The 23,658-nt window shown below is 46.9% G+C and overlaps 1 protein-coding gene across 1 annotated transcript in view; it reads right to left on the bottom strand.

Moving 5' to 3' along the window:
* Positions 1 to 23,658, bottom strand: part of LOC147611348 (phosphomevalonate kinase, peroxisomal-like) — a 103,021-nt gene that overhangs the window by 13,314 nt on the left and 66,049 nt on the right. Inside the window, exons 6-7 of the mRNA XM_086784892.1 lie at positions 21,548 to 21,600; positions 7,393 to 7,779 (exon numbers count right to left, since the gene is read on the bottom strand). Of these exons, the coding sequence (XP_086641018.1) occupies positions 7,393 to 7,779; positions 21,548 to 21,600 (440 nt within the window). The remainder of the gene's footprint in view (positions 1 to 7,392; positions 7,780 to 21,547; positions 21,601 to 23,658) is intronic.

The raw sequence follows: 23,658 nt of genomic DNA, 5'->3' as shown, positions 1-23,658 counted from the left end.
TGTGATAGGGAAGTCACACACTCATATTGTGAGTTGACTTATCCCCACATGTCTCTCTCTCCCTCTCCCTTCTTCTCTGTGTGTGTCTCCCACATGAAACCCTAACTCTCTCCCTTCAACTGGTATCAGAGCTCTGTGTGTGGTCTTGAGACAGCACGACAGGCGTCTTCCAGTAGTACCCGTGCAGCCTTGTGTGTTGTCAGGTGTAGAGTCAACGCATGGTCTGGCGCAGCAGTCCCATGAGAGAGGTTGCGTGTGTGTAAGGCGCAGTCTGTGTGTGCAGTGGGCAGCAACTGTGTGTCCCTGCGTTGAAACCAGTGTGTGTCCCTGCGTTCAGCAGCGACTGTGTGTCCCTGCGTTGAACCAGTCGTCGCAGGCAAGTGGGCGGATATGCGCATGCAGGCAGGCGGGTATGCACACTCAAGCGGACACATAAAAGCAGTTCACCTCTTGCCGCCCTTGCCCAATCAAGTGTTCGCCAGCTGGAGCTTCCCTTGCACAGAGGCGATTCAGAATCCGACACGTTGGTCCTCATGTCTCTCCGCCAAGCTATACGGGCCGCCCCTCTCCAAGGCCTAAGAGTCTGCGTGGATTGCTCCTCGATGCATCCGTTGCCTACAGATCACAGCCGCGGCCACTCGGTGCTGGAACCACGCAACTGACATCGCCTTCCGATCCCAGAAGTACACAGCAGCTCTACATCTCTGACAAAATCGCTGAGGGAGTTCTCTCGTGTTTGGAGGAGCTCCTGCTTCGTTGCCCTCTGACGACTTCTTCTCAGACTGTCCATGATGGCGCACCTGTGTCCGACATCAATTTCCCCCCCTTTTCTGCAATAGAAATCAGAAATTGTCTGAGGTATTTGCTTCAATTTTGGGATTTGCATGTCCATTTTCATCAATTGAGCAGGTACACGTCCAAATGGCTCAGATTTTGAGTAAAATTGGCAAAATTGGGTGACATTGGTCACATTCCGGGTCAATTTGCAAGAAATTGGGTGTCAACATTTGGGGCTTTTGATGTAATTGTGCCATTGGGCATTCATACATGCTGTATGATGTGAGCAATCTCACATTCGGGGCTAAATTGCAGGAAATTGGAGTGTAAATCAAAGGGCTTTTGTGCCGATTGGGTTGATTTGCATGCAGGCACTGGCATTTGATGCTTTGGGCAATGTGTTGATGCCTGTCAAGCACTCAATGTGCCAGTAAATCAAGGGGCTTTTATGTATTGGATGTATATGTGGCCAGGGGGAAGCATTGTGAAGACTCTGGATGCCTTTCATGTGCATTAATGTACCATTCATGATCAGAAATTGATCTTGAATCAAGGGGTTTTTTCAAGATTCTGTGCTTGTTGAGCTTGGCAAAGCAGCAGGGAAGACTTTTATGCCTTGAACCCTCAGAAATCCACTTGCAGTCAAGGGGCTTTTTTGCTCAATTTCTGTCCGGGACTGTTGTATGCAGTGGTGGGGACTGTCAAGGTCTGATTTTCACTCATTTGGACAGCCAAGAGAGCATTTATTGCTACTGTACTTGCTAGTACAGATTTGGTACAACTTTGTACAAGTTTTGGCATGGCTGTACATTGATTTGAGTGAGGAAAAGGCTCATTTTCAGCTGCTGTACTTGTCGGTACCGATTTGGTACATCATTGGTGAGCACTTAGTACTGCTGTACAACATTTTGGAAGGGGAACAGAGCACATCTAAGGTGCTGTCATAAATCTGCAGCAACCAGATTTTGGTGATTTTATCACATTCAGTGGGAGGAGAGTTGCATTCGTGCTTCCGCAGTGGGAGATAAACTTTGGGAGAACAACTGTGAGCACTTTGTGTGCTTTGGTGCAGTGTTTGCACATCTTGCAGGGAGTCAAGCATTGACTGTGTCAAAGGTTGCATATTGCTATGGCAACCACAGGTGAGAGCTCTTCATTGCTTCACATCAAAAAGCTTGAAGGCTCACATAATTATGACATTTGGCAAACCCAGTGCTACAATGTGTTGCTCCAGAAGAAGCAGCACAAGCCCATCAAAGAAAGGGGTGTAATGCCCGCTTCTCTTACGGCTGAAGAATGGGAAGATATGGATGAGCTAGCAAGATCCACCATCATGTTGTCTGTGTCAGACACTTTACTTTTCAGCATACGTGAAGAGAAGACAGCTTGGGAAATGTGGCAAAGATTGCAGGACTTGTATGCCCAGCAAAGTGCCTCAAGCAAAGTGTATTGGTTGAAGAAACTCATAGGTCTTCAAATGAAGGAAGGGGCGTCTATGACATCCCATCTAAATGAGTTTAATGGTGTTGTCAGCCAGGTCATCAATCAAAAGTTGGCAATGGACGATGAGTTCAAAGCCACCTTTCTCTTATGCACTTTGCCAGAGAGTTGGGACACATTCAGGACAACCACTAGCAATTCAAATGCTATGCTGTCATATGCAGATGTGGAGGGTGCTCTCCTTCAAGAGGAGATGAACAGGAAGAACAACTCTGTTGGAAAGTCCAATGCAATGAATGCACGTGGGAGATCCCAGCAAAGGGGTAAAAGCCAAGAACTGGGAAGGAGCAAGTCCCGCTCCAAAAAGGACTTGGAATGCCATTATTGTGGCAAGAAGGGACATTTCAAAAAGCAATGCTACAAATGGAAGAATGATCAAAAGAAAAAGGGCAAAGGAAAAGACAAAGACAAAGATGAAGCCAAAGATGCAAAGCCAAAGGACAAAAGTGGAGTCAAGATTGAAGAAGTCAATGTGTCACATGCAGGTGACAGTGAGGATGAAGTCCTATTCATGTCTTCACTTGATGCCCATTCACTCCTTGCAGGAGATGGTCATGGTATGCACTCATGGATTATTGATTCAGGTGCCTCCTTTCATGTCACAGGTTGCAGAGACTTGTTTGTCACGTATACTGCTGGCAATGAAGGAGTAGTTTATTTGGGTGACAACCATGCATGCTAGATTCTTGGCAGAGGTGATGTGAGGCTTGTGTTTTCAGATGACTCACAGCTTATGCTCCATGATGTCAGGCATGTGCCTGAGATCAAGAAGAACCTGATTTCTACTGGACAGCTTGATGATGCTGGTTATGTTACCACATTTGGTCGTGGAAAGTGGAAGATTAGTAAGGGCTCACTGGTTGTTGCCAGAGGCTCTAAGGTGGACACTCTTTACTTCATGCATGCTAATGTTTGTCACCATGCTAATGTAAATGCAACCGAGCTGCCGGAAATCTTCATGTGGCATAGCCGGTTGGGACACATGAGTGTCAAAGGAATGGAGCAATTGTCTCGTTTTGGTTACTTGCCTTCTCTAAAGTTCTCAAGTTTTCAGTTTTGTGAGCATTGTATATATGGCAGGCAACTCCAGTGCCCCCACAAGAAAGCTCTTGGACAGAAAGATGCTCAGTTAGAGCTTGTGCATACAGATGTATGTGAGATCCCTCAGCTTTCTTTGGGAGGGGCAAAATATTGTGTGTATTTTTTTGATGATGCCACACGCAAGGTGTGGGTTTATCCTCTTCGTTTGAAGAGTGATACATTCTCAGTGTTTGAGAAGTTTGTTGCTCATGTTGAGAATCAAACTGGCAAAACACTGAAGGCTTTGCGTTCCGACAATGGTGGAGAGTATACGTCCAAACAGTTTCAGGACTTTTGTGATGCTAAAGGCATCAAGAGGGAGCTCTCTGCTCCTTATGATCCTCCACAAAACGGGACAGCAGAGAGGATGAACAGGACCATTCAGGAGAAGGTCCGTTCTATGTTGTCACATGCTGCGTTACCTCATGGTTTTTGGGCTGAAGCTATTATGACAGCCGTTCATCTTATAAACAGGTCACCTAACACACGGCTTGGTGGGAAAGTGCCAGAGAAAGTATGGACAGGGAAGCCTCCGTCCTACAAGCACTTGAAAGTGTTTGGTTGTGTTGCGTACGTGCACATACGTAGGGAAATACGCACCAAACTTGATGCTAAGTCTCAGAAATGCATATTCCTAGGATATGGTGACAGAGGTGAAATGGGGTATAGACTTTGGGATCCACTGAATAGAAAGATTATACGCAGCAATGATGTCATTTTTGATGAAACATGCATGTATAAGGAGCCTGCAAGGCAACAGGAGCCTGGCAGAGTCATCTTTGATGATGATGGACATCATGGACAACAACCAAGGGCTGTAAATCAGCCATTACAGCAACAAAACCAGCCCTTAAATGGTGCTGAAAATGGTCCAAATGGACAGCCAGAGATGGCAGAAGATATCCCTATGGATATCCCACAGTTAGAGGAGATACCGGGCATGATCTTTCAACCTTATGGCATGGAACAGGAGCCACCAATAGGTGATATGCAAGCTGGACAGCAACCTGCAAATGATGGTCATTGGGTACGGAGGTCCACAAGACCCTCCACAATCCCTGACAAGTTTGTTCCAGGGGTTGACTACTTGATGCTCACTGACTGTGGGGAGCCCTCATGTTATAAGGAGGCTTTACAGAGGGCAGACAAGGCTCTTTGGGAGCGTGCTATGAAGTCAGAGATGGATTCTCTGCACAAAAATGGAACATGGAAGTTGGTGCATTTGCCTACAGGCAAGAAGGTTTTGCCATGCAAGTGGGTTTACACGCTCAAAGTTGCACCTGATGCAAAGCCAAGATACAAAACCAGGTTAGTGGCTAAGGGCTTCAAGCAGGAATATGGTGTGGACTTTGATGAGATCTTCTCTCCAGTGGTCAAAAAGACCACACTTAGAGCTGTATTAGCTTTGGTTGCTCATGATGATCTGGATTTGATTCAGATGGATGTGAAGACTGCTTTTCTTCACGGTGATCTCCATGAGGAGATATATATGCAATAGCCAGAGGGTTATGCAGTGAATGGAAAGGAGAAGCTTGTATGCAAGCTGAAAAAGAGTCTTTATGGGCTCAAACAGGCACCAAGGGAATGGTATCATAAATTTGATACATTCATGAAATCCCAGGATTTCAGGAGGAGTGACATAGATCACTGCTTATACACCAAGAAAGCTTTGGATGGCAGTCTATTGATCCTCATCTTGTATGTTGATGATATGTTGATTGCCGGGAAATCTCGTAAAGAGATGGATGCCTTGAAGAAGAGGCTGCATCAGACCTTTGATATGAAGGATTTGGGTGATGCAAATCACATTTTGGGTATGCGGATACTTCGGGACAGAAATCAGCATGTGTTGTATTTGTCTCAGAAGGAATACATTGGCAAAGTTTTGCAGAGGTTCAATATGGAAGGGGGGAAGAAGACTAGTACTCCTTTGCCTCCATATGTGAAACTCAGTGCTATGGACAGCCCACAGTCGGATAGTGACAGGGCTGATATGGCCAAGATTCCGTATGCTTCAGCTTGTGGCAGTCTCATGTATGCCATGGTTGCTACCATGCCGGACATTGCATTTGCAGTGGGAGTGGTTACTAGATACATGGCCAAACCTGGCAAGAAGCATTGGGAAGTAGTAAAAGGTGTCATGAGATACCTGAAGGGCACACAGGATTTGTGCATCTGCTTTGGCAAACACGATGCATTAGTGCATGGTTACACGGATTCGGATTATGCCGGTCATCTAGATAACCGGAAATCTACTACCGGTTATGTGTTTACATTCACAGGAGGTGCTGTGTCATGGATATCCAGGATGCAGAAGTGCACTGCCTTATCCACTAAGGAGGCCGAGTATATTGCAGCCACAGAGGCTTGCAAGGAGGCATTATGGCTATCTCCGTTAGTGGTTGATTTGGGTTATACAAGGGATATTCCATTGTTGCATTGTGACAGCCAGAGTGCCATCCAGTTGGCAAAGAACCCTGTCTTTCATGCAAAGACGAAGCATGTGGATGTGAAGTATCACTTCATCAGAGAGGTGATAGAGAACAAGCTGATTCAGCTTGTCAAGATTCATACGGATGACAACCCGGCTGATCTGTTGACAAAGAGTTTGCCTCCAGAGCGGTTTGCTCATTGCAGACACTTGATGGGCATTGGATGAGGCCAGTTTCAGCCTTGATATGGCCTTGTATATTATCATGTACATGCTGATTTTTTCTTTTCCTTCATTTAAGGGCACTTTGCCTTTAAGTGGGAGGTTGTTAAGGTAAAGGCATTATGCCCACCCTTATAGTGTGTACTAGCCCATAAGTTTTATAGTACATAGTACACTTAGTACTTTTAATGTACTAAGTGCACTATGTGTACTAGAGCAAATATACATGTGTGATAGGGGAGTCACACACTCATATTGTGAGTTGACTTATCCCCACATGTCTCTCTCTCCCTCTCCCTTCTTCTCTGTGTGTCTCCCACATGAAACCCTAACTCTCTCCCTTCAGTGCAGCAGAGCAAGCGGATGGTGGAGTTCCTAACCAAGTGGGTGGCTGGACCTGTTTGGAATGAAAAGTCAGTTAAAGTGGATGCCCATTGTTTGGGGCAATCCCGAGTGTCATGATTCTTAGATTCTGGGCAGTGCCTGCAGGGTGGTACGCCTTCAGGAAGGGGGCACCGGCTTTGGTAATGGCCATACTCGCCACATCTATAGCAAAGGACAAGGCGATTACGGGGTGAGGATGAACAGACGAAGACAGATTAGAATACGAGCATAGCACAATGCCAAGAATATTATAACATTACTTCCATTACTCCCAAGAAGCTGTTACATGCCTTTCACTCTACCGTGCACACCCAGCCTCACTGTACCTTGCACACCCAGCAGTGGTGACACTGAATAGTACGACACACGAGGCATAATAACAAGTGACTACAGCACTCCATGAATAAGACCCAATGAAGAAGACTAGATGGAAGCAGATGTCCCAATAATGAGCTGAGGAACCATTTTAATGATTCCTGCGAGGCGGTGGAGTCGGTGGTGTCAGTAGCATCTCCTATCCTTGGTAGACGCCCATCGAGGTGACAATGCGGTGCCTTCAATGCTGGTGCGTGCACCTTTCATGTATCTGTTGGTGGTGCATTTTCGTTTCTAGATGGTCCACCGAATGCTCCGGGATGGTTCTGTAATCATGCAAGTCATAAAGTCAATCTCTGAGTCTGAGTTGGTGTTAGGTGTCTCATTCACGTGTTCAATTCTGGTCCAGGTTCAGGATGATGTGTGGCACCCTGGGATGGTCCAACATGGCACCCCGGGATGGTCTGGCCGGAACAGTCCAGTGTGGGAACCCTTAGAAGGCCCTAGATCAAAGGGTAATACTCAGCAGTTCCCCATGCACTGAAAGACTTTTAACAGAGTACAGCTGTTCCTACACAAAAGCAAGACAAGATATACATGTTGACAAATGCAAAGAAGTGGAAACTGCCAATAGTAAAAAAAATCCAGTAAGTACACATCTGGTTGAATGGAAGTTAAATCACCTGTGCAGAAGATAAAATTGGTGGGGAGAATCGCACATACCACTGGCTACCAAAAACGGCAGCACTAACATCAAAACCACTGCCAATTTTTCCTTGTGCCTGGCTATGTGCAGCTTGAGAGATAGCATGCACAATCTCTAGTCCTTGCACTTTCGGCTCTTGAACTGAAAGCTTGCTGCTGCAAGGAAGCTGCACAGCTCCTAGGTAGTGAAGAACTGCTGCCACTACAGCCGATGTCATAGCAGCAGAAGACCCGAGGCCAGTTTTGGCTACTTCTGGAAGCATTGAGTTGGCATTAGAGTCGTGGACACTATTGAAAGTGATTGGCGAGAAGCGAGGTAAAGAGGCTAGTGTTAAGCTTGTCAATGGTAACCCTTTTGCTTCAATCTGAAAATTAGAAAATTTTTAAAAAAATAAAGAAAGAGTTCTTAATTGGCATATTTTAGCATAATCAAAATACCACAAATCAGAAAATTTCTTAAAGAAAGTAGAGCAAACTTTTCAGAGATAAGTTAACTTTACCCCTAATTTGGAGGCTGGATAACTTATCTTGTTACATGTGATTGTAAAGAAAACCATCTAGACTGAAAGCTTACCAGTCACAGACTGTTATTCTATATCACACCCGATTTGCTACTGGTTAGATAGGATTCTGCAGCTTGTAGCTAAGCTTCAAGTATTGAGGCCTTCAGAGCCCATCTTTCCTCTACACCCCAACTCACATTTTCCATTTACAAGTTGTATCATAGGTTTTAGACTCACTTCCTCAGTAGTACTATGTCATACTGTGGATGTCTCATAAGCACCGATAGAACTCATGAAGAGTTTGTCATGTCATGTGAATGGGGCGAGTGTGGCCTCAGCCTCGAAGTCGAAGTTGTCACACCATTTATGCTGTATGGTTAAAGAAAGTGATGCATGTACACCCACAGCAGCCACCCATATCTCACCAGTGCAACTTCAAAGGAGCCAACTGCAACAAAAGATGCGTGAATGACCATGTAAGCTCCCTGAACCCTGCCTGCGCCCCTCCGCCTCTGTGCCTGTGTCGCCCCCGCCTCCCATCTGTCCTCCTCCACTGTTCGCCCCTGCCTCTGCCCGCCATCATTCCTCCGCCTCATCTCTCTGTGCAGCACTCATTTCCTCCGCCTATCATCCTTCCTCGCTGGTCGCCCCTGCCTCTTCCTCCCCTCATTCCTCCGCCTCATCCCTCTGCGCAGCTCTTCCCTTCGCCTGTGTGTTCAGCTCCCCTCCCCTTGCTTCCCATTTCCACCCTCCCTTCCTTTCCTTCGCCTCCTTCCCTGCCTCTTCCCCTTGGTTCGGATTGCTCCTCATCCGGGTTCAAGTCGGCCTTCTTCTTCAATTAGCATCATGGCTAATCATTCTCCCTCGGCCGGGCGAACCATTGTTTTTTTCCGAAGCGGAGCTCGCGGTCCTCTTCGCCGAAATTGAGAAAGACTCCAAAACGACCCTCATTGCCAGAATCTTTGGATCTCACCCTTCCCGTCTCCAGGCTCGGGATTGGGTCTTGGCAGCTCTGCCTTCCGACCTCGCTCCACACTTTCGAGATGTCAGGTTGCTTGGAAGAGGTTTCTTCCAAGTGGATTTTGATTCCAAGGACGCAGCCTCAGAGGTTTTGAAGGGCAACCCTTTGCCATTGGGCCCGAGGAAGGTTTTTTTTCTTCCCTACTCCAACTATTTTGACCCTGTTGAGGAAGACCGGAACCATTTCCCGATTACTCTCAGATTCCCAAGTCTTCCTCGCGCATATTGGCCTATGCTAGAGGCCATCGGGTCCGCTTTTGGGCTGGTTCTTCAAGTGCCCCCCCTCCAAGCTTTGCCGATATCTTTTGCCCAGGTGGTCACTGCCTCGGCGGATGCTGTCCCTAGAGTCATGGTTCTTGCCCATGACTGTGAGCTCTGTGAGGACTATGTTTTGCTTCCGGGCCCTAGTGGTCTTTTGAAGCAACGTATGGAGATTGCAGGTAAACTGGATCAGTGCCGGGTTTGTCACCAACAGGGTCACTTTGCTCGAGATTGCCCTCAGGCTCGGGGTCGCAGGAGGCCTCGCAAGCGTGCTTCTTAGGCGCCACCTCCCTTGGATCCTTCCCATCCTACAATCTGCCAGGTGTGGCGAGCTGTCTCTCACACCTGCCCCCCTGATGCGATTGATGGGAAGACCTCGGATCTTGTACCTCAGATAGATGATGTTTCTGGGCAGAGGGACATATCAGCTCATGCTTCTTTGCAGGGAGATGATATATCAGATCAGGATGATTTTGTTGAGTCCTCTCTACTTGGAGGGGGCGATATGCAAGATGTTCAGCGCAGTGGGGATCATGTATTGCAGGATTTTCAGCATGATGCCATTGCCCTTGATGCCCCGCAAGGCGCACAGGTTTCTCGTACATATGCAGGTACTGTGCAGGGCCTCGGACAAGGGCATGTCAGTGGACTTTGCCCCGTGGATTATCCCGTCCTCCAGCATTATGAGAGGCGTCCTCAGGCTGCCCATCGTCTTCTTAGATCGGGGGTCAAACCCTCTTCTCTTCCATGAGAATCGTCTCATTGAATGTTCACGGCCTTGAAGGGCTTCCCACCCGTGGTAGGAAGTGCCTTCTGAAGGACCAGCTTCACCCTGCTGTTAGAGGAGGGTCTATGGATATACTTTTGTTGCAGGAACACAAATTGGATAGATCTCAGTGTGGCAAAACTGGTAAGATGCTTTCTGGCCACACCTTCTAGTCCTCAGCTGTTGGGACTAGAGGGGGTGTTTGCATTTCAGTGGCAACATCTGTTATGCCTCATGTTATTGGGCACGGTGTTATCATCCCTGCTAGAGCGCAGTGGATCTTGATCATGCATGAGCGTCAGAAATTGGGAATCTTGAATATCTATGCACCTGACGTGCGAGGTGAAAGGGTGGCCTTTTGGGACACCATTACAAATGTCATTCCCCAAGTTAATCATTGGATAGTGGGAGGAGACTTCAATATGGTTGAGCAACCTTCTGACAAGAAGGGTGGACGCGAAGGGGGTTTACACCCTTTGGAGCGAGCCTCATGGGAGAGGTTCACGCTCTCTTTCTTTGGCAGGGATTGCTAGACTGAGGATGACTTCCAGAGAAGGCCAAACTCCTTATCTTTCTCTTGGCATAACCGCAGGAGCGGGAGTGAGAGCATCTTTGCACGTCTGGACAGATTTTTTGTGGATGATTGGTCCTTGGATAGAGGAGGCACCATTGCTATTATGCCTAGCACCACCAAATCCGATCATTGCCCCGTTGTTTTGTGTCTCAAGGAGCCTGGGGCTCGCTCGGCCTCTCCTCGTGTCCGTATCCCCGACTTTCTTTATCTAGATGCTGACATCTCCCTTGAGATCAGAGAGATATGGAGATCTTGTGATGGTCCTGATCCTCGTCATAATTTGCGCTGGCTCTTGAGAGGACCAGCCATCATTATCATAGCGCTACCTTGTCCAAGAAGGAGGAGGCTCTAGACAAGGAGAGAGCTATTAGGCGTAGGATTGCTGCTCTTCAGAGGGAACATGAAAAGCATCCACATGCGTCTTGGATTACAGACCTCTTGACCACGGTTAGAGCAGAAGTGCAGTTGGCCATGGACAAGAGGGCTAAGTTCGTGTTTCATGCGAACGAGGCTTTTTGGACTCAGATGGGTGGCAGATGCAACAAAGAGTTTTTTTTAGCGCACAGACCTTCCCATAGCAGGGATTCTCTGAGGTATTTGCAAGATTCACAGGGTGAGGTTCAAATTGAGCCTGATAAGGTAAGGGGTATTGCTTCAGATTTTTATCAGTCTTTGTTAACTGCAGAGGTGCCCTCTCCTCCGAGAGATGTGGCACGGAAGAAAGTTTGGGAGTGCATGCCCAGGCTCATTACAGATGCTATGTGTTCTTCCCTGGATGCCCCTTTCTCGAAGGATGAATTCCTTCACGCACTACAGGCTCTTTCCAGTGGTTCATCCCCAGGGGATGATGGTCTTTCTCCCGCCTTCTTTATTCTTTTTTGGGATCATATTGGAGATGCTCTCACTTTTGCCCTTCAGGAAATGTGGTTGTCGGGTATGATGCCGCCATACCTCACAGAGAGGCTGATTCACCTCATCCCCAAGAGTGGGGACAAGACTGACATCAAACAACGGAGGCCCATCGCTCTCCTTGGATCTGCATATAAGATCTTAGCTAAAGCCTTGAATATAAGGTTGCAGCCGATTCTCCAAAGGACTATCCATGATACTCAGAATGGGTTCCTCCAAGGAAGGAGTATATTTGATAACATCTTTTCTTTCTGGGAAGCTGTCGAGTGGGCAAAGTCTTGTCAGCAGCCTCTTGCCATTCTTTTGCTTGATTTTGAAAAAGCTTATGACAGAGTGGATTGGGATTTTTTGGAGGGCACTATGGCACATATGGGGTTTTCCCAAAACTGGATCAGAGGGGTGTCCTGCTTATACAGGGAGGCTCATAGCACTATTTTAGCTTGTGGGGGGCGCGGCGAGCGTTTTCAGATTTCCCGTTCAGTGAGGCAGGGCTGTCCCCTCGCCCCCTTACTGTACCTCATTGTAGCTAAGGCTATGAGCAGGTTTCTTCGGGCTGCCCCTGGTGTTGTGGGTCTCAGGCTGCCTTTATGCACGGAGGAGTAGTTTTTGGACTCTTAGTTAGCAGATGATACGGCATTGTTCCTTGAGGCTTCACATGCTTGTTTATGTGCTTTCCGGACAGCCTTGGAGGCCTTTTGTTTAGCAGCAAGAGCTACTATCAATTGGCATAAATCAGTTGGTTTTTGGATCAGTGATTCTCCTCTTGCAAATTGGGGTACAGATGTTGGTTTTACTTGGATTGAGAGAGGATGCTCTACCAGATACCTTGGTTGTCAGGTGGGCGTTGACATCTCCCCTGCACAACAATTTGCTCCAGTGCTCTTAAGCATTAAAAGCAAACTTCATCACTGGAGTAGGCGGAAGCTCGACTTGGCCTCTAGAGCTTTGGTGGTTAACCAAGTTTTGCTAGCCACGACTTGGTTTATTGCTTCGTGCTGGATTTTTCATAAGGGTTGCATTGGCCAGCTTCGTCACCTTATTCGGAACTTTCTTTGGTCAGGGCTTGATGAAAATGCACACACCAGGGCCATCATTGACCTCGAGGTGCAATCATGTACCAAAAGGTACAAGTAATGGCAACCTTAGGCATGCCTTAAAAGGTAGTAAAATACCTAATCTAACCTCCTCCCCCCCCGGATTGATCACAAAGAGTGTTAGCCTTTGGTTGTTTGGTGGCTGCCCTATCAGACATTTGCATTGGGACCCCGATGAGTGGGAGTGGAAGGATGCTTGTAACCCTTTGAAAAGCATGCCTTTTTTTAGTTATACGGTGCGGAATGCCAGACATCTTATCTTGGGACACATTCAGAGTGTCCCTACTCTTAGACCCCATTGGGAGTCTTATGGCATTTCGATTGACATTCAGAGGGTATTTTGGCGGAAATTGTGACATTCTTATAGGAAGCCACAGATTTCCTCCTTTATATGGGTTTCCCTTCATGGTGGTCTGGCCACCAATCAGTGGAGGTCTGTTACTAGTGCTTGCCCAACATGCCCTAGATGTGCAGGAGTTTCGGAGTCAATTTCCCATTGTTTATGGGAATGCAAGGAAGCACAGAGGGTTTGGTCTGCGATTGCACCTCTTTGGTAGGATTAAGAGGGATGCTATCATTTCTTTTGGTTCTATCATTTGGTTGACACAGTCTGGGCCTCAGCTGAGGTTCGAGGGGACAGACAGGAGCTTGGCCATTATGGTTAGGCAAGGAGTTGCTCGGCAATGTTGTCTTCAGGATTTGCCACTTTCACACTTTGTCCCTCCGGCAAAGAGGTTAGACAGTTCTTGGGAGATTATTGCTAGCATCTCAGCCTGGAATATCTGGAAGGCTAGATACACTGAGGCCATTGAGGGTACTCTCGTTCTTGTTTCTCAGTGTCTTTGCAGGATTTGGAGTGATATTATTCACACCATCATGGCTACCTGGGCTAGAATTCAGGGATCTTCGAGGAATGCGGAGAGGAAGCGCGCCCAGTTTATGAGAGAGTGGAACATTGGTATCTTTTTCACATCCTCTCATTCGGGACCCTGTTGGCAGCACAGGGCTCCTGATTGGTTGAGATCTCCACCTTGCTTGGTGTGAAATCTCCATTTTGTAAAAATTTTCATACTTAATATAAGTCTCCTTTCGGGGAAAAAAAAATGGAGATACCCAAGCAGTCAGGGGCTCTTTTCTAGTAAGGGAGGCTGAATCTGCAAGAGCTCAACTGGATTTTGCACCAAGAAGCTCCAACTGTGCCCCTATGCAATCCTGGTGTTCAAAAAAGCTTTCCCTGTGCTCACCATTAAAGACTGTTTAGGGTCAACAATCCAAAGGCCACTGAGGTGTTGAACAAGTATCAAAGATTTCCAAGCCACTTTAGCTCTTATATTTCTATTCTATCCTCTCCTAAACAAAGAAAGTTGCAAATTAACCTCCTGACATTGTCAATTGTGGTCAAGACTCAAGAAGTGATGGGTCACATAGAAGCTAGTTCTTGCTCTTTGGGTAGCTTTTTTTTCCTTTCATATTTCTTTGGCATACCATTACCTGGAGATCACATGTATTACTTCTGGTCTCATAGACCCTTTGGGTCTTTCGTAGACATAAAAAATTAACTTTATTTCTCTCTCTCTCTCTTCGTTTCTCTCACAATATCCTCTCCTCGTTACCCTCTCACATAGAGGCAGTGAAGGCAGGAACAGTTGAAGGCAGGTGCAGGCAGCGCACAGTTGGTGTAGCGAATAAGTGAAGGCAGTGTTGTTTGAAGGTGGACAGCATTCCTGCAAAGGCAATCGTGGGTAGCAGTGTGCAGGTGGCTGACAGGTTCAACTACGCTCAGTAGCAGAGTTCGTGAGAAGCACTGCACAGTAGGTTGTTTGGCCTTGGCAGCACAGGTGTGTTCTGTACAGGAGACAAATCAGGGTTTTCGTAAAGCTTCTGCGTTTTCGACTGCTCGATCTCAGCGGCAGACACACTCAGACTGAAAACATGTCGCAATCCCGAGAGGGAGAACAGGATGGTGAAACCATCTTTCACACCCCCACGAAGGCACCAAATGCCTACCGTAGAAGACTGAGGGAAGGGATCATGTCCCCTGGCTTATGAAGGCTTACGAAGATGGCTCGACGAGATGAGGCACTTTCTGAGGAGATACAGCTGCACATAAGGACAGAGATGAGCACCATGCGCCAGGAGCTTGAAGATGAATGGACTGAGCATGCCCAAAAGAAAGTGATATACAAAACGGTAAAGGAAGAGATATATGCCCAATTGAAGGGAGAAATGCAAGCACAAGTACAGGTTGAAATGGAATTAGCCCAAGCTTTGATGCACACAGAAATAAAAAAAGAGATGCAAAAATGGAAGGATAACATGCTCCGGGAGATTGGCACAACGGTTGCATCGTACAAACCTTGAAGACATGTATGGCTGACCGCGAAAAAGACATCACAGAAATGCAAAACACTTTGGAATCATGTAAGGCAAAAGTGGTTGCGGGTGAGAAGGAAATGCATTCATGGGCTGAAATCGCCAGTGCCACAAAGAAACAAATTGAGGAAGTCAACCCATGGATTGAAGTAGTAAAAAAATAGAAGGATACACCAGTCAATAAAGTAGAGGTGATGAATGCTACATTGGAAGAGGAAGCCAAGAGACAGGCACGTGCCTTACATGTACGTGTAGTTGGGTGGGAAGATAAGGGAAATCCCCAAGAGGATGCAAAAGCTCTTGCAACAAAAATTGGAGCCACTGATGTACCCATTACCGGAGCATGGCGAGTAGGCAGAGATGAAACCAGGGCGAAGATATTGATCATCAGGTTTGGTGACTTGGAGAAGAAGAAGGCCTTCCTCTCCAAAAGGATGTCCCTTAAGGGGGAAAAGATTTATTTGGATGAGGACCTTACACCGGCACAGATAGCACAACGGAAGGAACACATGCCGCGTGTGCTTGAGGCAAGGAAAGAGGGGAAATGGGCGGTATACAGAGATGGCCGAGTCATCATTACGGAGAGGAGGCCCGCTTGATGGTGCGCGGCCTATGAGACCTTGCGATTCACGGTGTGGAATTGCAACGGAGCCCTTAGAACAGATGCAGGATACTTTGAGGATACTTTCAGACACAGTGATATTGCTATGTATACGGAGACCCATCAGTGCACAAACAAGAGGCTTCCTAACGTACGGGGTTATAGATGGGAATCAGTTTTCCGCCCTCAGCCACGCACAGTGGGAGGTACCAAAGGATCTGGAGGAGTGGCGATACTTTACAGGGAGGAGCTTCGTGAGAAAATACATGTGATACATAGAGATGCAGATGCGAGGTACATGTGGGTCCGAATATGCAAAGGGGGGCTCCGCGAGCTATATGTGGCGGTATGCCACTTTCCCCCAACCCACTCCACAGGTTTGCACCATCAGGAGAGTCGCCCTATATACCACTATATGATGATATCATGAGGTTTGCCAGCATGGGAGACATATTACTATTGGGAGACTTTAATGCACGTACATGCACAAAGCAGACAGAGCTGTATGATACTCAAGAGGCTATGTACCGAGAGATCACGGCAGAGGATGTAGGGTTGCAGAGATCACCACAGGATTACAGATTATGGTAGGCATTTTCTCACACTCGGGAGTGCACATGGGTTGGTCATATACAATGGCTTATCGAGATGGCAAGGATAGATGCTCTCACACACCGGAACTCTAAAGGGGGAGTGAGCACAATGGACTACTTGATGGGATCTCCTTCATTGATACCAGATGTGCGGGGTTTCACGATTTCCAGTCGGCCCATTGGCATAGCAGCCGATTATGCATACCTTAGTTTCACACTAGTAGGTAGATCCCCGAGAGATGGGCTAGCCACTCATCTACCCATGTACTCGAGATATCAGTTTATACGTGAGACAGCTAGGGTTTACCGAGATGCAGTATCTAATGGCTTGTTTGCTTTAGACCCGCATAGCCCTCTGACGAGATTACGAGAGGATTGGCAGGTGTACTACATGCATCCGCCTCATATGCGTTTCCCTGCACTATGATCCCCCCCCCCCCCCTGCAACAATGCCCCACAAAACAATTGGTATGATGATGAGTATCGTGATACACGGGCACGGCTACAGCGTGAGATTGCCATTGGGACTCACACACATGGACATGCCAGGATGATCTTTCGGCGCCTTGTGTGGAGGAAGAAACGAGCCTACCTGGCTAAATTAGAGGAGGAGATCTACCAACTCTTCCTAGGGAAGGACAGCAAGAGGGCAAGGGAGATGTTTCAAGAGAGACGGCATGGTACTCCGATTACTGCACCTGAGGCATGGCATGCTTATGCTAGAGAGCTATATGATGCACCAAGACAGCCCCCCTCCACTGGGAGCTAGACCGGCTAGCAGCACCTTTTTCACTATGCGGATGGTGCTAGATGCGATAGACAAGTTACAGAATGGGAAGGCACAGGATCATGATGGGCTAGATGGAGAGCACTTCTCATATGCGCGTGACACTTTGGCTCCGCTGATTGTACGTGTGTTTAATCGTGCCATTTGTGAGGGTTTCCCGGCAAGCTGGACAGAACATACCATTGTACCACTCTTTAAGAGTGGGGGCCCATGGTACCAGGAAACTACAGGACGATCATGATTGGTCATTACTTGGCCAAACTATATGGCTCTATATTGGAGTCGGAGCTGAGCCACTGGGCAGAGTGGCATGGTCACCGAGCACAAGGAGGCCGGCTTCAGGAGAGGATTTACTACCTTGGATCACATAATTAGACCTCGGGCACTTATTGAAGAGGGAAGGGCATAGAAGAGAAGGACATACTACTGCTTTGTGAATTTACGCAAAGCCTTCAATACCATACCACATGCTAGGCTTATGCACAGATTGCAGGACATTGAGGTACCTGAGGATATGCAATGGGGATATATGCTCTATATGAGTCTGTGAGACAGGCAGAGTCCGAGCTCCTAGCGGACTATCCGATACGGTGACCAACACGATAGGGGTAAAGCAGGGATGCCCGCTATCACCCACCCTCTTTGGACTATACATGGATGTGGTCTCCGATTATGTAGACAAATTGGGAGGCCCAAGGGCATGCCTGGCAGGGGTGTTGATACCCATCTTGTTATATGCAGATGATATTGTTGTAATCTCAGACTCTCTGGAGGGATTACAAAGACATTTCGATGCATTACACGCATTCTGTGTGCAAATAAAGATTTGACAGTGTTTAACACCACACAAGCATGGGTGATGAGATCAAAGTATCAGTTCACTTTCCGAGGGGAGCCGGTTGAGTACGTCAGGTCATATGTCTATTTGAGAGTTACTTTCACAGGACCGCGTTTCTCCCTAAAGGAGGCATGCAACCTTGGGGGTATTTGAGAGGCAGTGTGCACACATACAGTTTCAGGAGCCGCGCACCAAATTGTAGCTATTTGATACACTTGTCACACCGACCCTCCTGTATGGAGTTCCAATTTGGGGGCCCAGCATACATCACAGATCTTAGAGAGGGACAGATGAGGGATGGAGGCATATGGAGAGACCACTGATTATGATGATTGCTCGCTTGATTCGGAGCAAATCATCGGCACCACATGAGATTGTTCGCGCTGAGTTGGGTGCTGCACCAGTAGTGACCGAGGCCCTATTCCAGGCAATTACCTTTTTACAGCGCCTATGGGAACTCCCTCAGCAGAGGTACTCCCAATTGGCATTGACCTCATCCATACAACTGGCAAAGGATGGAGATACTCATTGTTGGTATGCTCAGATGAGATCATGGTTTGACCTACATGGTTTGCGGATAGAGGCACTCCCACCCTTTCAGTATAGCTTGGATTGTCCATTTTTGGGTCTCACCCGCTCAGAGTAAAACCGTGTGATTAGGATGGATATCGTCAGAGTGGACACAGAGAGGACATGGACTAGTCCCCTTGAGTCCTTAGGCACGAAAATGGCTCATTACAAGAGCCATTTTTTGCACCTCTCACCATATGGTTTTATTACCCACCCAGCGTACATGGATGTACACCTATCACATGGGATACGTTGTGCCATTGGACAAATCCGGACCTCATCACACCAGTTGCGGATTGAGACAGGGCGATATGTGCATCAGATCTCGGATGACCCCATTTGTCAGCTATGCTACCACGAGGCAGAGATAAGAGGAGCACTACATTTGCCGATGTACATTCTATTATGAGATCCGGTGAGATAAAACTACCTCTTCCAAGAGGGTTTTGGGCCGTTACGCACGGTCATGGAGTTTGAGGATCAGAGATGCCTGGGATTGTTCCTACTTGAGCTCAGGAGACATAGAGAGACCCTCTTGGCAGACAGGAGACCGAGCCATAATGTACCTAGACAAAGGATCCTAACAGATTTCTTTAGCACCAGCACCAACAGCCCAACCCACACACCTCCTGATACCTCCTCCATCAGGCCATCAGGACACCAACCAACTCCCAGGTAGTCACCATTGATAGAGCAAACGTCTTATGCCATGTTCGTCGGCCACGCCCACCAGGATCCTGACCACGGCATCCTCACCATCACCAGATCAGAGCCATTATTGCTCGACATCGGAGGCGCCTACCTCGCTTCTATGACCTCTCCATTCTAGACAGCCCCATGGCGGAGATATTTGATCTGAGGCGAGGGCAGCACTTCAACTGATCGACATACATGGATCTACTTGATATACATTTTCCAGTATTTTCTACTCAGTATTATCAGGCATCTTACTTACAGTTCTTATAACTGTAAGATAGTCAGTCAGTTTATTGTACTTTTCAGTTTCATTTGGTTGTTCTCTTTGATGAGACACCAACTTCAGATGTACTCTCAGTTTTGGTCTCATAGGCCATCGTGGCCTCTTGTAGACGTTAATATATCATTTCATTTCGTTTCTCTCTCTTCATTGATCCCTCAGCCTCTTTCTCTCTTTGTAACCTATCTGTTTCTTTCTCTACAACCTTCTCTCTCTTCATTTCTCTCACAGTCTCCTCTCTTCAGAGCTGCAGCTCCCACATGACATGATTTGGAGTATGATGGCCCTATATGAGGTAGTGACGGGCCGAGTTTGTGCACCAAGTGGACTCTTTGGGACATATGCAGTACTATTGGGGTCAAACAGGATTTGTGAGCCAAGTGGACTCTCTGGGGACACATGCAGTACTATTGGGGTCAAACAGGGTTGCCCACTCTCTCCTACACTCTTTGATCTATACATCGATGATGGGAAATCTAAACCAATCATTTGCCTTGTGCTGCAAACAAGGTCCCATATGAGTGGCAGTGAAAAAGATCCCATAATCCCACTCTCTCATAAACTAGCCACGCTTTCTCTCCGTACACACTTTTTTGCCTTTGGATCCAACATCTTCCTTTTTTTCATCAGGAACATGTACATAGCATATGCAGCCAAACACTTTCAAATGTGGCATGTCAAGCTTTCTCCCACTGAAAGCCTCTTCAAGTGTCTTATCATGAACTACAGCTCTCAATGGTTTATTCATAAGATAGACGACACATGCCACTGCTTCTCCTGTAAACACAAAAGAGGACTCTTAACGAGTTCTAATGCACTCAACCATTCCCCATGAGCTTACATATGGTTAGATGCTCCAAAATCAATGTACCAATTGTTTGAACTGCCACGTGTCATACTACCCATGACATGAGTCATAGCAAGCAACTGATCACTCCTGCCTGACGTATCCTAGTCCGTGGATGCCTAGTTATTTTGTGGTAACTTCCTAGCCCTTATGTCATTCTGCTTCTTGCACCACTTATTGGCCCAATGACCTCTTACGCCACAGTAATTGCATGAACCAAGTCTTTGACTCTGGTTTTTGTAGTTCCCTCTACCACGGGAACTTCTCCTACCTCTAGTGAGGCCCTACTTCTGGCCATGTTGCTAACTTCCATAACCCTACTGACGGCCTTGGTCTTGCTGGTTGTCCAAAGCAACCTCATCCATGTCCTCTATGCATGTTTCGGCCTCTACCTCTTCCTAGTCCTGCTATGTAAGCATGTTCGGACTGACTGCTAGTAGATAATGTTGTAGCAAACCTTGCTGCCTGGCACACTCCGTTTTGTGACACTAGTCTATGTCGCGGGTTCACTCTTAAGGCACTATGGCTTCAGGAGTTGCTACTTGACCAGGGAGATGGGTGGCTACGCTGCCCCCTCCACTATGCACTCACACAACTCTGACGAGACACTATGCTTATCATGCACCCAAGACTAGACAGTGACATGAGAAACAGACAATCAGCAAGACAACTCACCGTTTGGGCAGACATCATACATACTCTTATGGCCACATGGGCACACATAAAAAGACCTTCCAAATCTGCACAAACCAGGCGCATTGTATTTACATGGGACCATGGATTCTTTCTCTTCCACTTTCTCGCGACTCTCTTGGAACCAACAAATCCCAGGCTGGTCGCACACTCGGGGATGATGTTTGACCACCTTTTCCTCTAGCTTTGTATAGTTCTTTTTATACTTGAAGAAGTTCTTTCCTTGCAAAAAAAAAAAGGCAGATGGTGATTGTAAAGCTTCCCAGGGAACCCATCCAGGCCCTGAACAGCTGAGGGGACCATGCTCGATCAAGTAGCATGAGACATCTACTAGGCAGTGTACAAGTTCGACATTACAGCATAAAATCAAGGAGCCTTCTCCTTCTTGCCTTGTATCAGCAAACTTGTATCCAGCAGCTCCTCAAGGCTTCCAATGTGCAGGCAGATCCCTAAAGACCTGATTCATGTGCCACCAACAAGTTGCACTGCCTTCTGCCACAAACAAAAGAAAAGGTATGGTGCCAGTTGCAGCGCTGGCCAACACAGCCTGAGAACACAAATCGCCTGCCCCTTGAATCAAAACCATGCTGCAGGCTGAGAAGGACAATAGTGCCACATAGTCCGCAAGGAAATTGTTGATCTATGTTACAGATCCATGTGCATTTTTAATTTTACAAAAAACCTGTCCTATGAAGACCAAAATGCTGCATCTGTTTGATTTCACTTACATGCTTCCGATAGGAGTAAAAATCATTGCTTCCCAATATTGATAGCTGCAAGCCTGAAAACAAAGAACATTACAAAAACGAACATCATCAGAAACTTTATATAACAGTAGAAAACTATTTCATAATTACAAAATAAAGGCAAATATGAAAGGGCTTGTGTGCCAATAAAGCACCCAAATTGCCGCCAGCCGGAGGAAAAGTGCATCCTTCCCCCCCTTTTTTGTTCTTTGATCCTCGCTCCATATATGGAGGTGAGTTTGTATCTAGCCTTTTAAGGCTGTTTTCTATTAAGTAATAGAAGGAACTTGTTTCCAGAAGAAAAAAAAAAAAGCACCCAAATTCAAGAATCTAGTGCCATACAAGACTCATCTAAGGAGGTGGAGTTATATTCAGGCATGGGCTGGTGATACTCATGCTCACAAGTATCTAACATCCAAAGACCTAGCTTGTGAGCTACTTTCTTGCTGAATGCCTTTCCGTGCAAAACAAAAAAGGAAAAATAATTGTTGAAGGTCACTGGTCCACCCTCATTATCTTGTGCCCTGGTTCAGATTTGTTCATGTCTGTGAGGCCTCCTTATGAAGAGAAGCCATGCTTGATCAGCTCATTGCCCAGCATCCTGGTTTGAACACTGGACTTGAGACGTCATGGCTTGTGAAAGCTTTCTGAAGGTCTAGCTCATCGTCACATAAATGGCACACAAAAGATGGGCTGATAATTTAATACCCAGATATTAAAAGCTGCTTTTGTGATGGCAACACTAAGATGATTAACGAGACAAACAACCTTAGCATATACCTGATTATGGTGAAGAGGTTTCAACACAAGAATTGAATAAGATAAAAATTGAAAAGAGGTTTGGCAGAAAGTTCACATTCACTTACATGATCTTATCATATAAAATGCACAAAGCATACCCTCCTTTATAGCTTACAAAAGAGCACCTTGACTAATTCAAGGTATTGACTTTGAATGCAGGGTGCCGACACCTATCCTCCACCTCAATGTTAATCTACAACTGAAGCTGGAGACTCGCTCAAGTAATCTACAACCGAAGCAGGAGGCTTGCTCACGGGACACGGGCCTAATGATACTCTTTTCGAGGCCATCAATGTTACATGCATCGAGCTTGATCGTGATAACGCACAACAGGGCCTTCTTTATACCTTTATGTGGTGAGAATCTTTAGCATCAACTTTAGAGAGTAGAGAGAGAGAAGAGAATGAGAATGTAGAAGACAACATAGTATTGGGTCCCAATACCCACTGAAGGGCCCCCCCTGCAAGCAGGAGTATTTTGCTTATATTATTCTTTGCTTATATTTCTCCAAATTCACCTTTGGAGAAATGTTGTACAATGCTGAGTACAAGTGATATGAATGCCCAATGCAAGGACAAGGAAGACCGTACGTCGGCTGAGTATCCACCTAGTCTGAGGCTCTGCTGAAGACTCTTCTGGACACTGATGCAAGTCCACATAGCTGTAGGACTGCACATATGCTGGCTGAATGTGAGAGGAGCTTCCTTGTTGCCTAGAGTTGATAGGATGCGGAACTACCTTGCTGAATTCTGCTGAATACCTCAATATTTATGATGTGGGACTGAGGCACTGATTTTATACTGCCTCTGGGCTGCAGTCAGCTCTAAGGCAGCCAACTGCCTTTGGGCTCCAGTCGGCTGCCTTAGAGGGCTGTCGGCTGATGTAAAATCCCACGACTGATTTAAATGCTCAGTCAGCCTGCTGAAACACTGTCAGCTGCTGCTATTCACAATCGGCTGCATAACAAAGCTCACGACTAGCACAAAGCCCAGTCGGCTGCCATGTAGGGCTGGTCAGGTACTCGCCGACTGGCCCCCTAAGCCACATGGGCTGGCTGACTGCATGGCAAAGGCATAAATGCCCTTTGCAAGGCTAGCCCAAGTGGGCTGCCTTGGGGCTGGCCCCTTCTATTGCAATGGCCCTGAGATGCCTACACATGTATCTAATGCTAGGGCAGACACCTAAATGCTTCTGTATGATGCTTTCTCCAAGTGGGTTAAGAGGACTGACATCTGACTGACCTCTAAAGCTCAAAGACTGACCTACGTAGCTCGTGCCTGACTATCCCTAGA

The sequence above is a fragment of the Cibotium barometz genome, chromosome 47 (assembly GCF_041138505.1).
Source record: "Cibotium barometz isolate CiBa-2024 chromosome 47, ASM4113850v1, whole genome shotgun sequence".
Taxonomy (NCBI): Eukaryota; Viridiplantae; Streptophyta; class Polypodiopsida; order Cyatheales; family Cibotiaceae; genus Cibotium; species Cibotium barometz.
The sequence above is the reverse complement of the archived record's forward strand: the minus strand, read 5'-3'. Positions and strand labels throughout refer to the sequence as shown.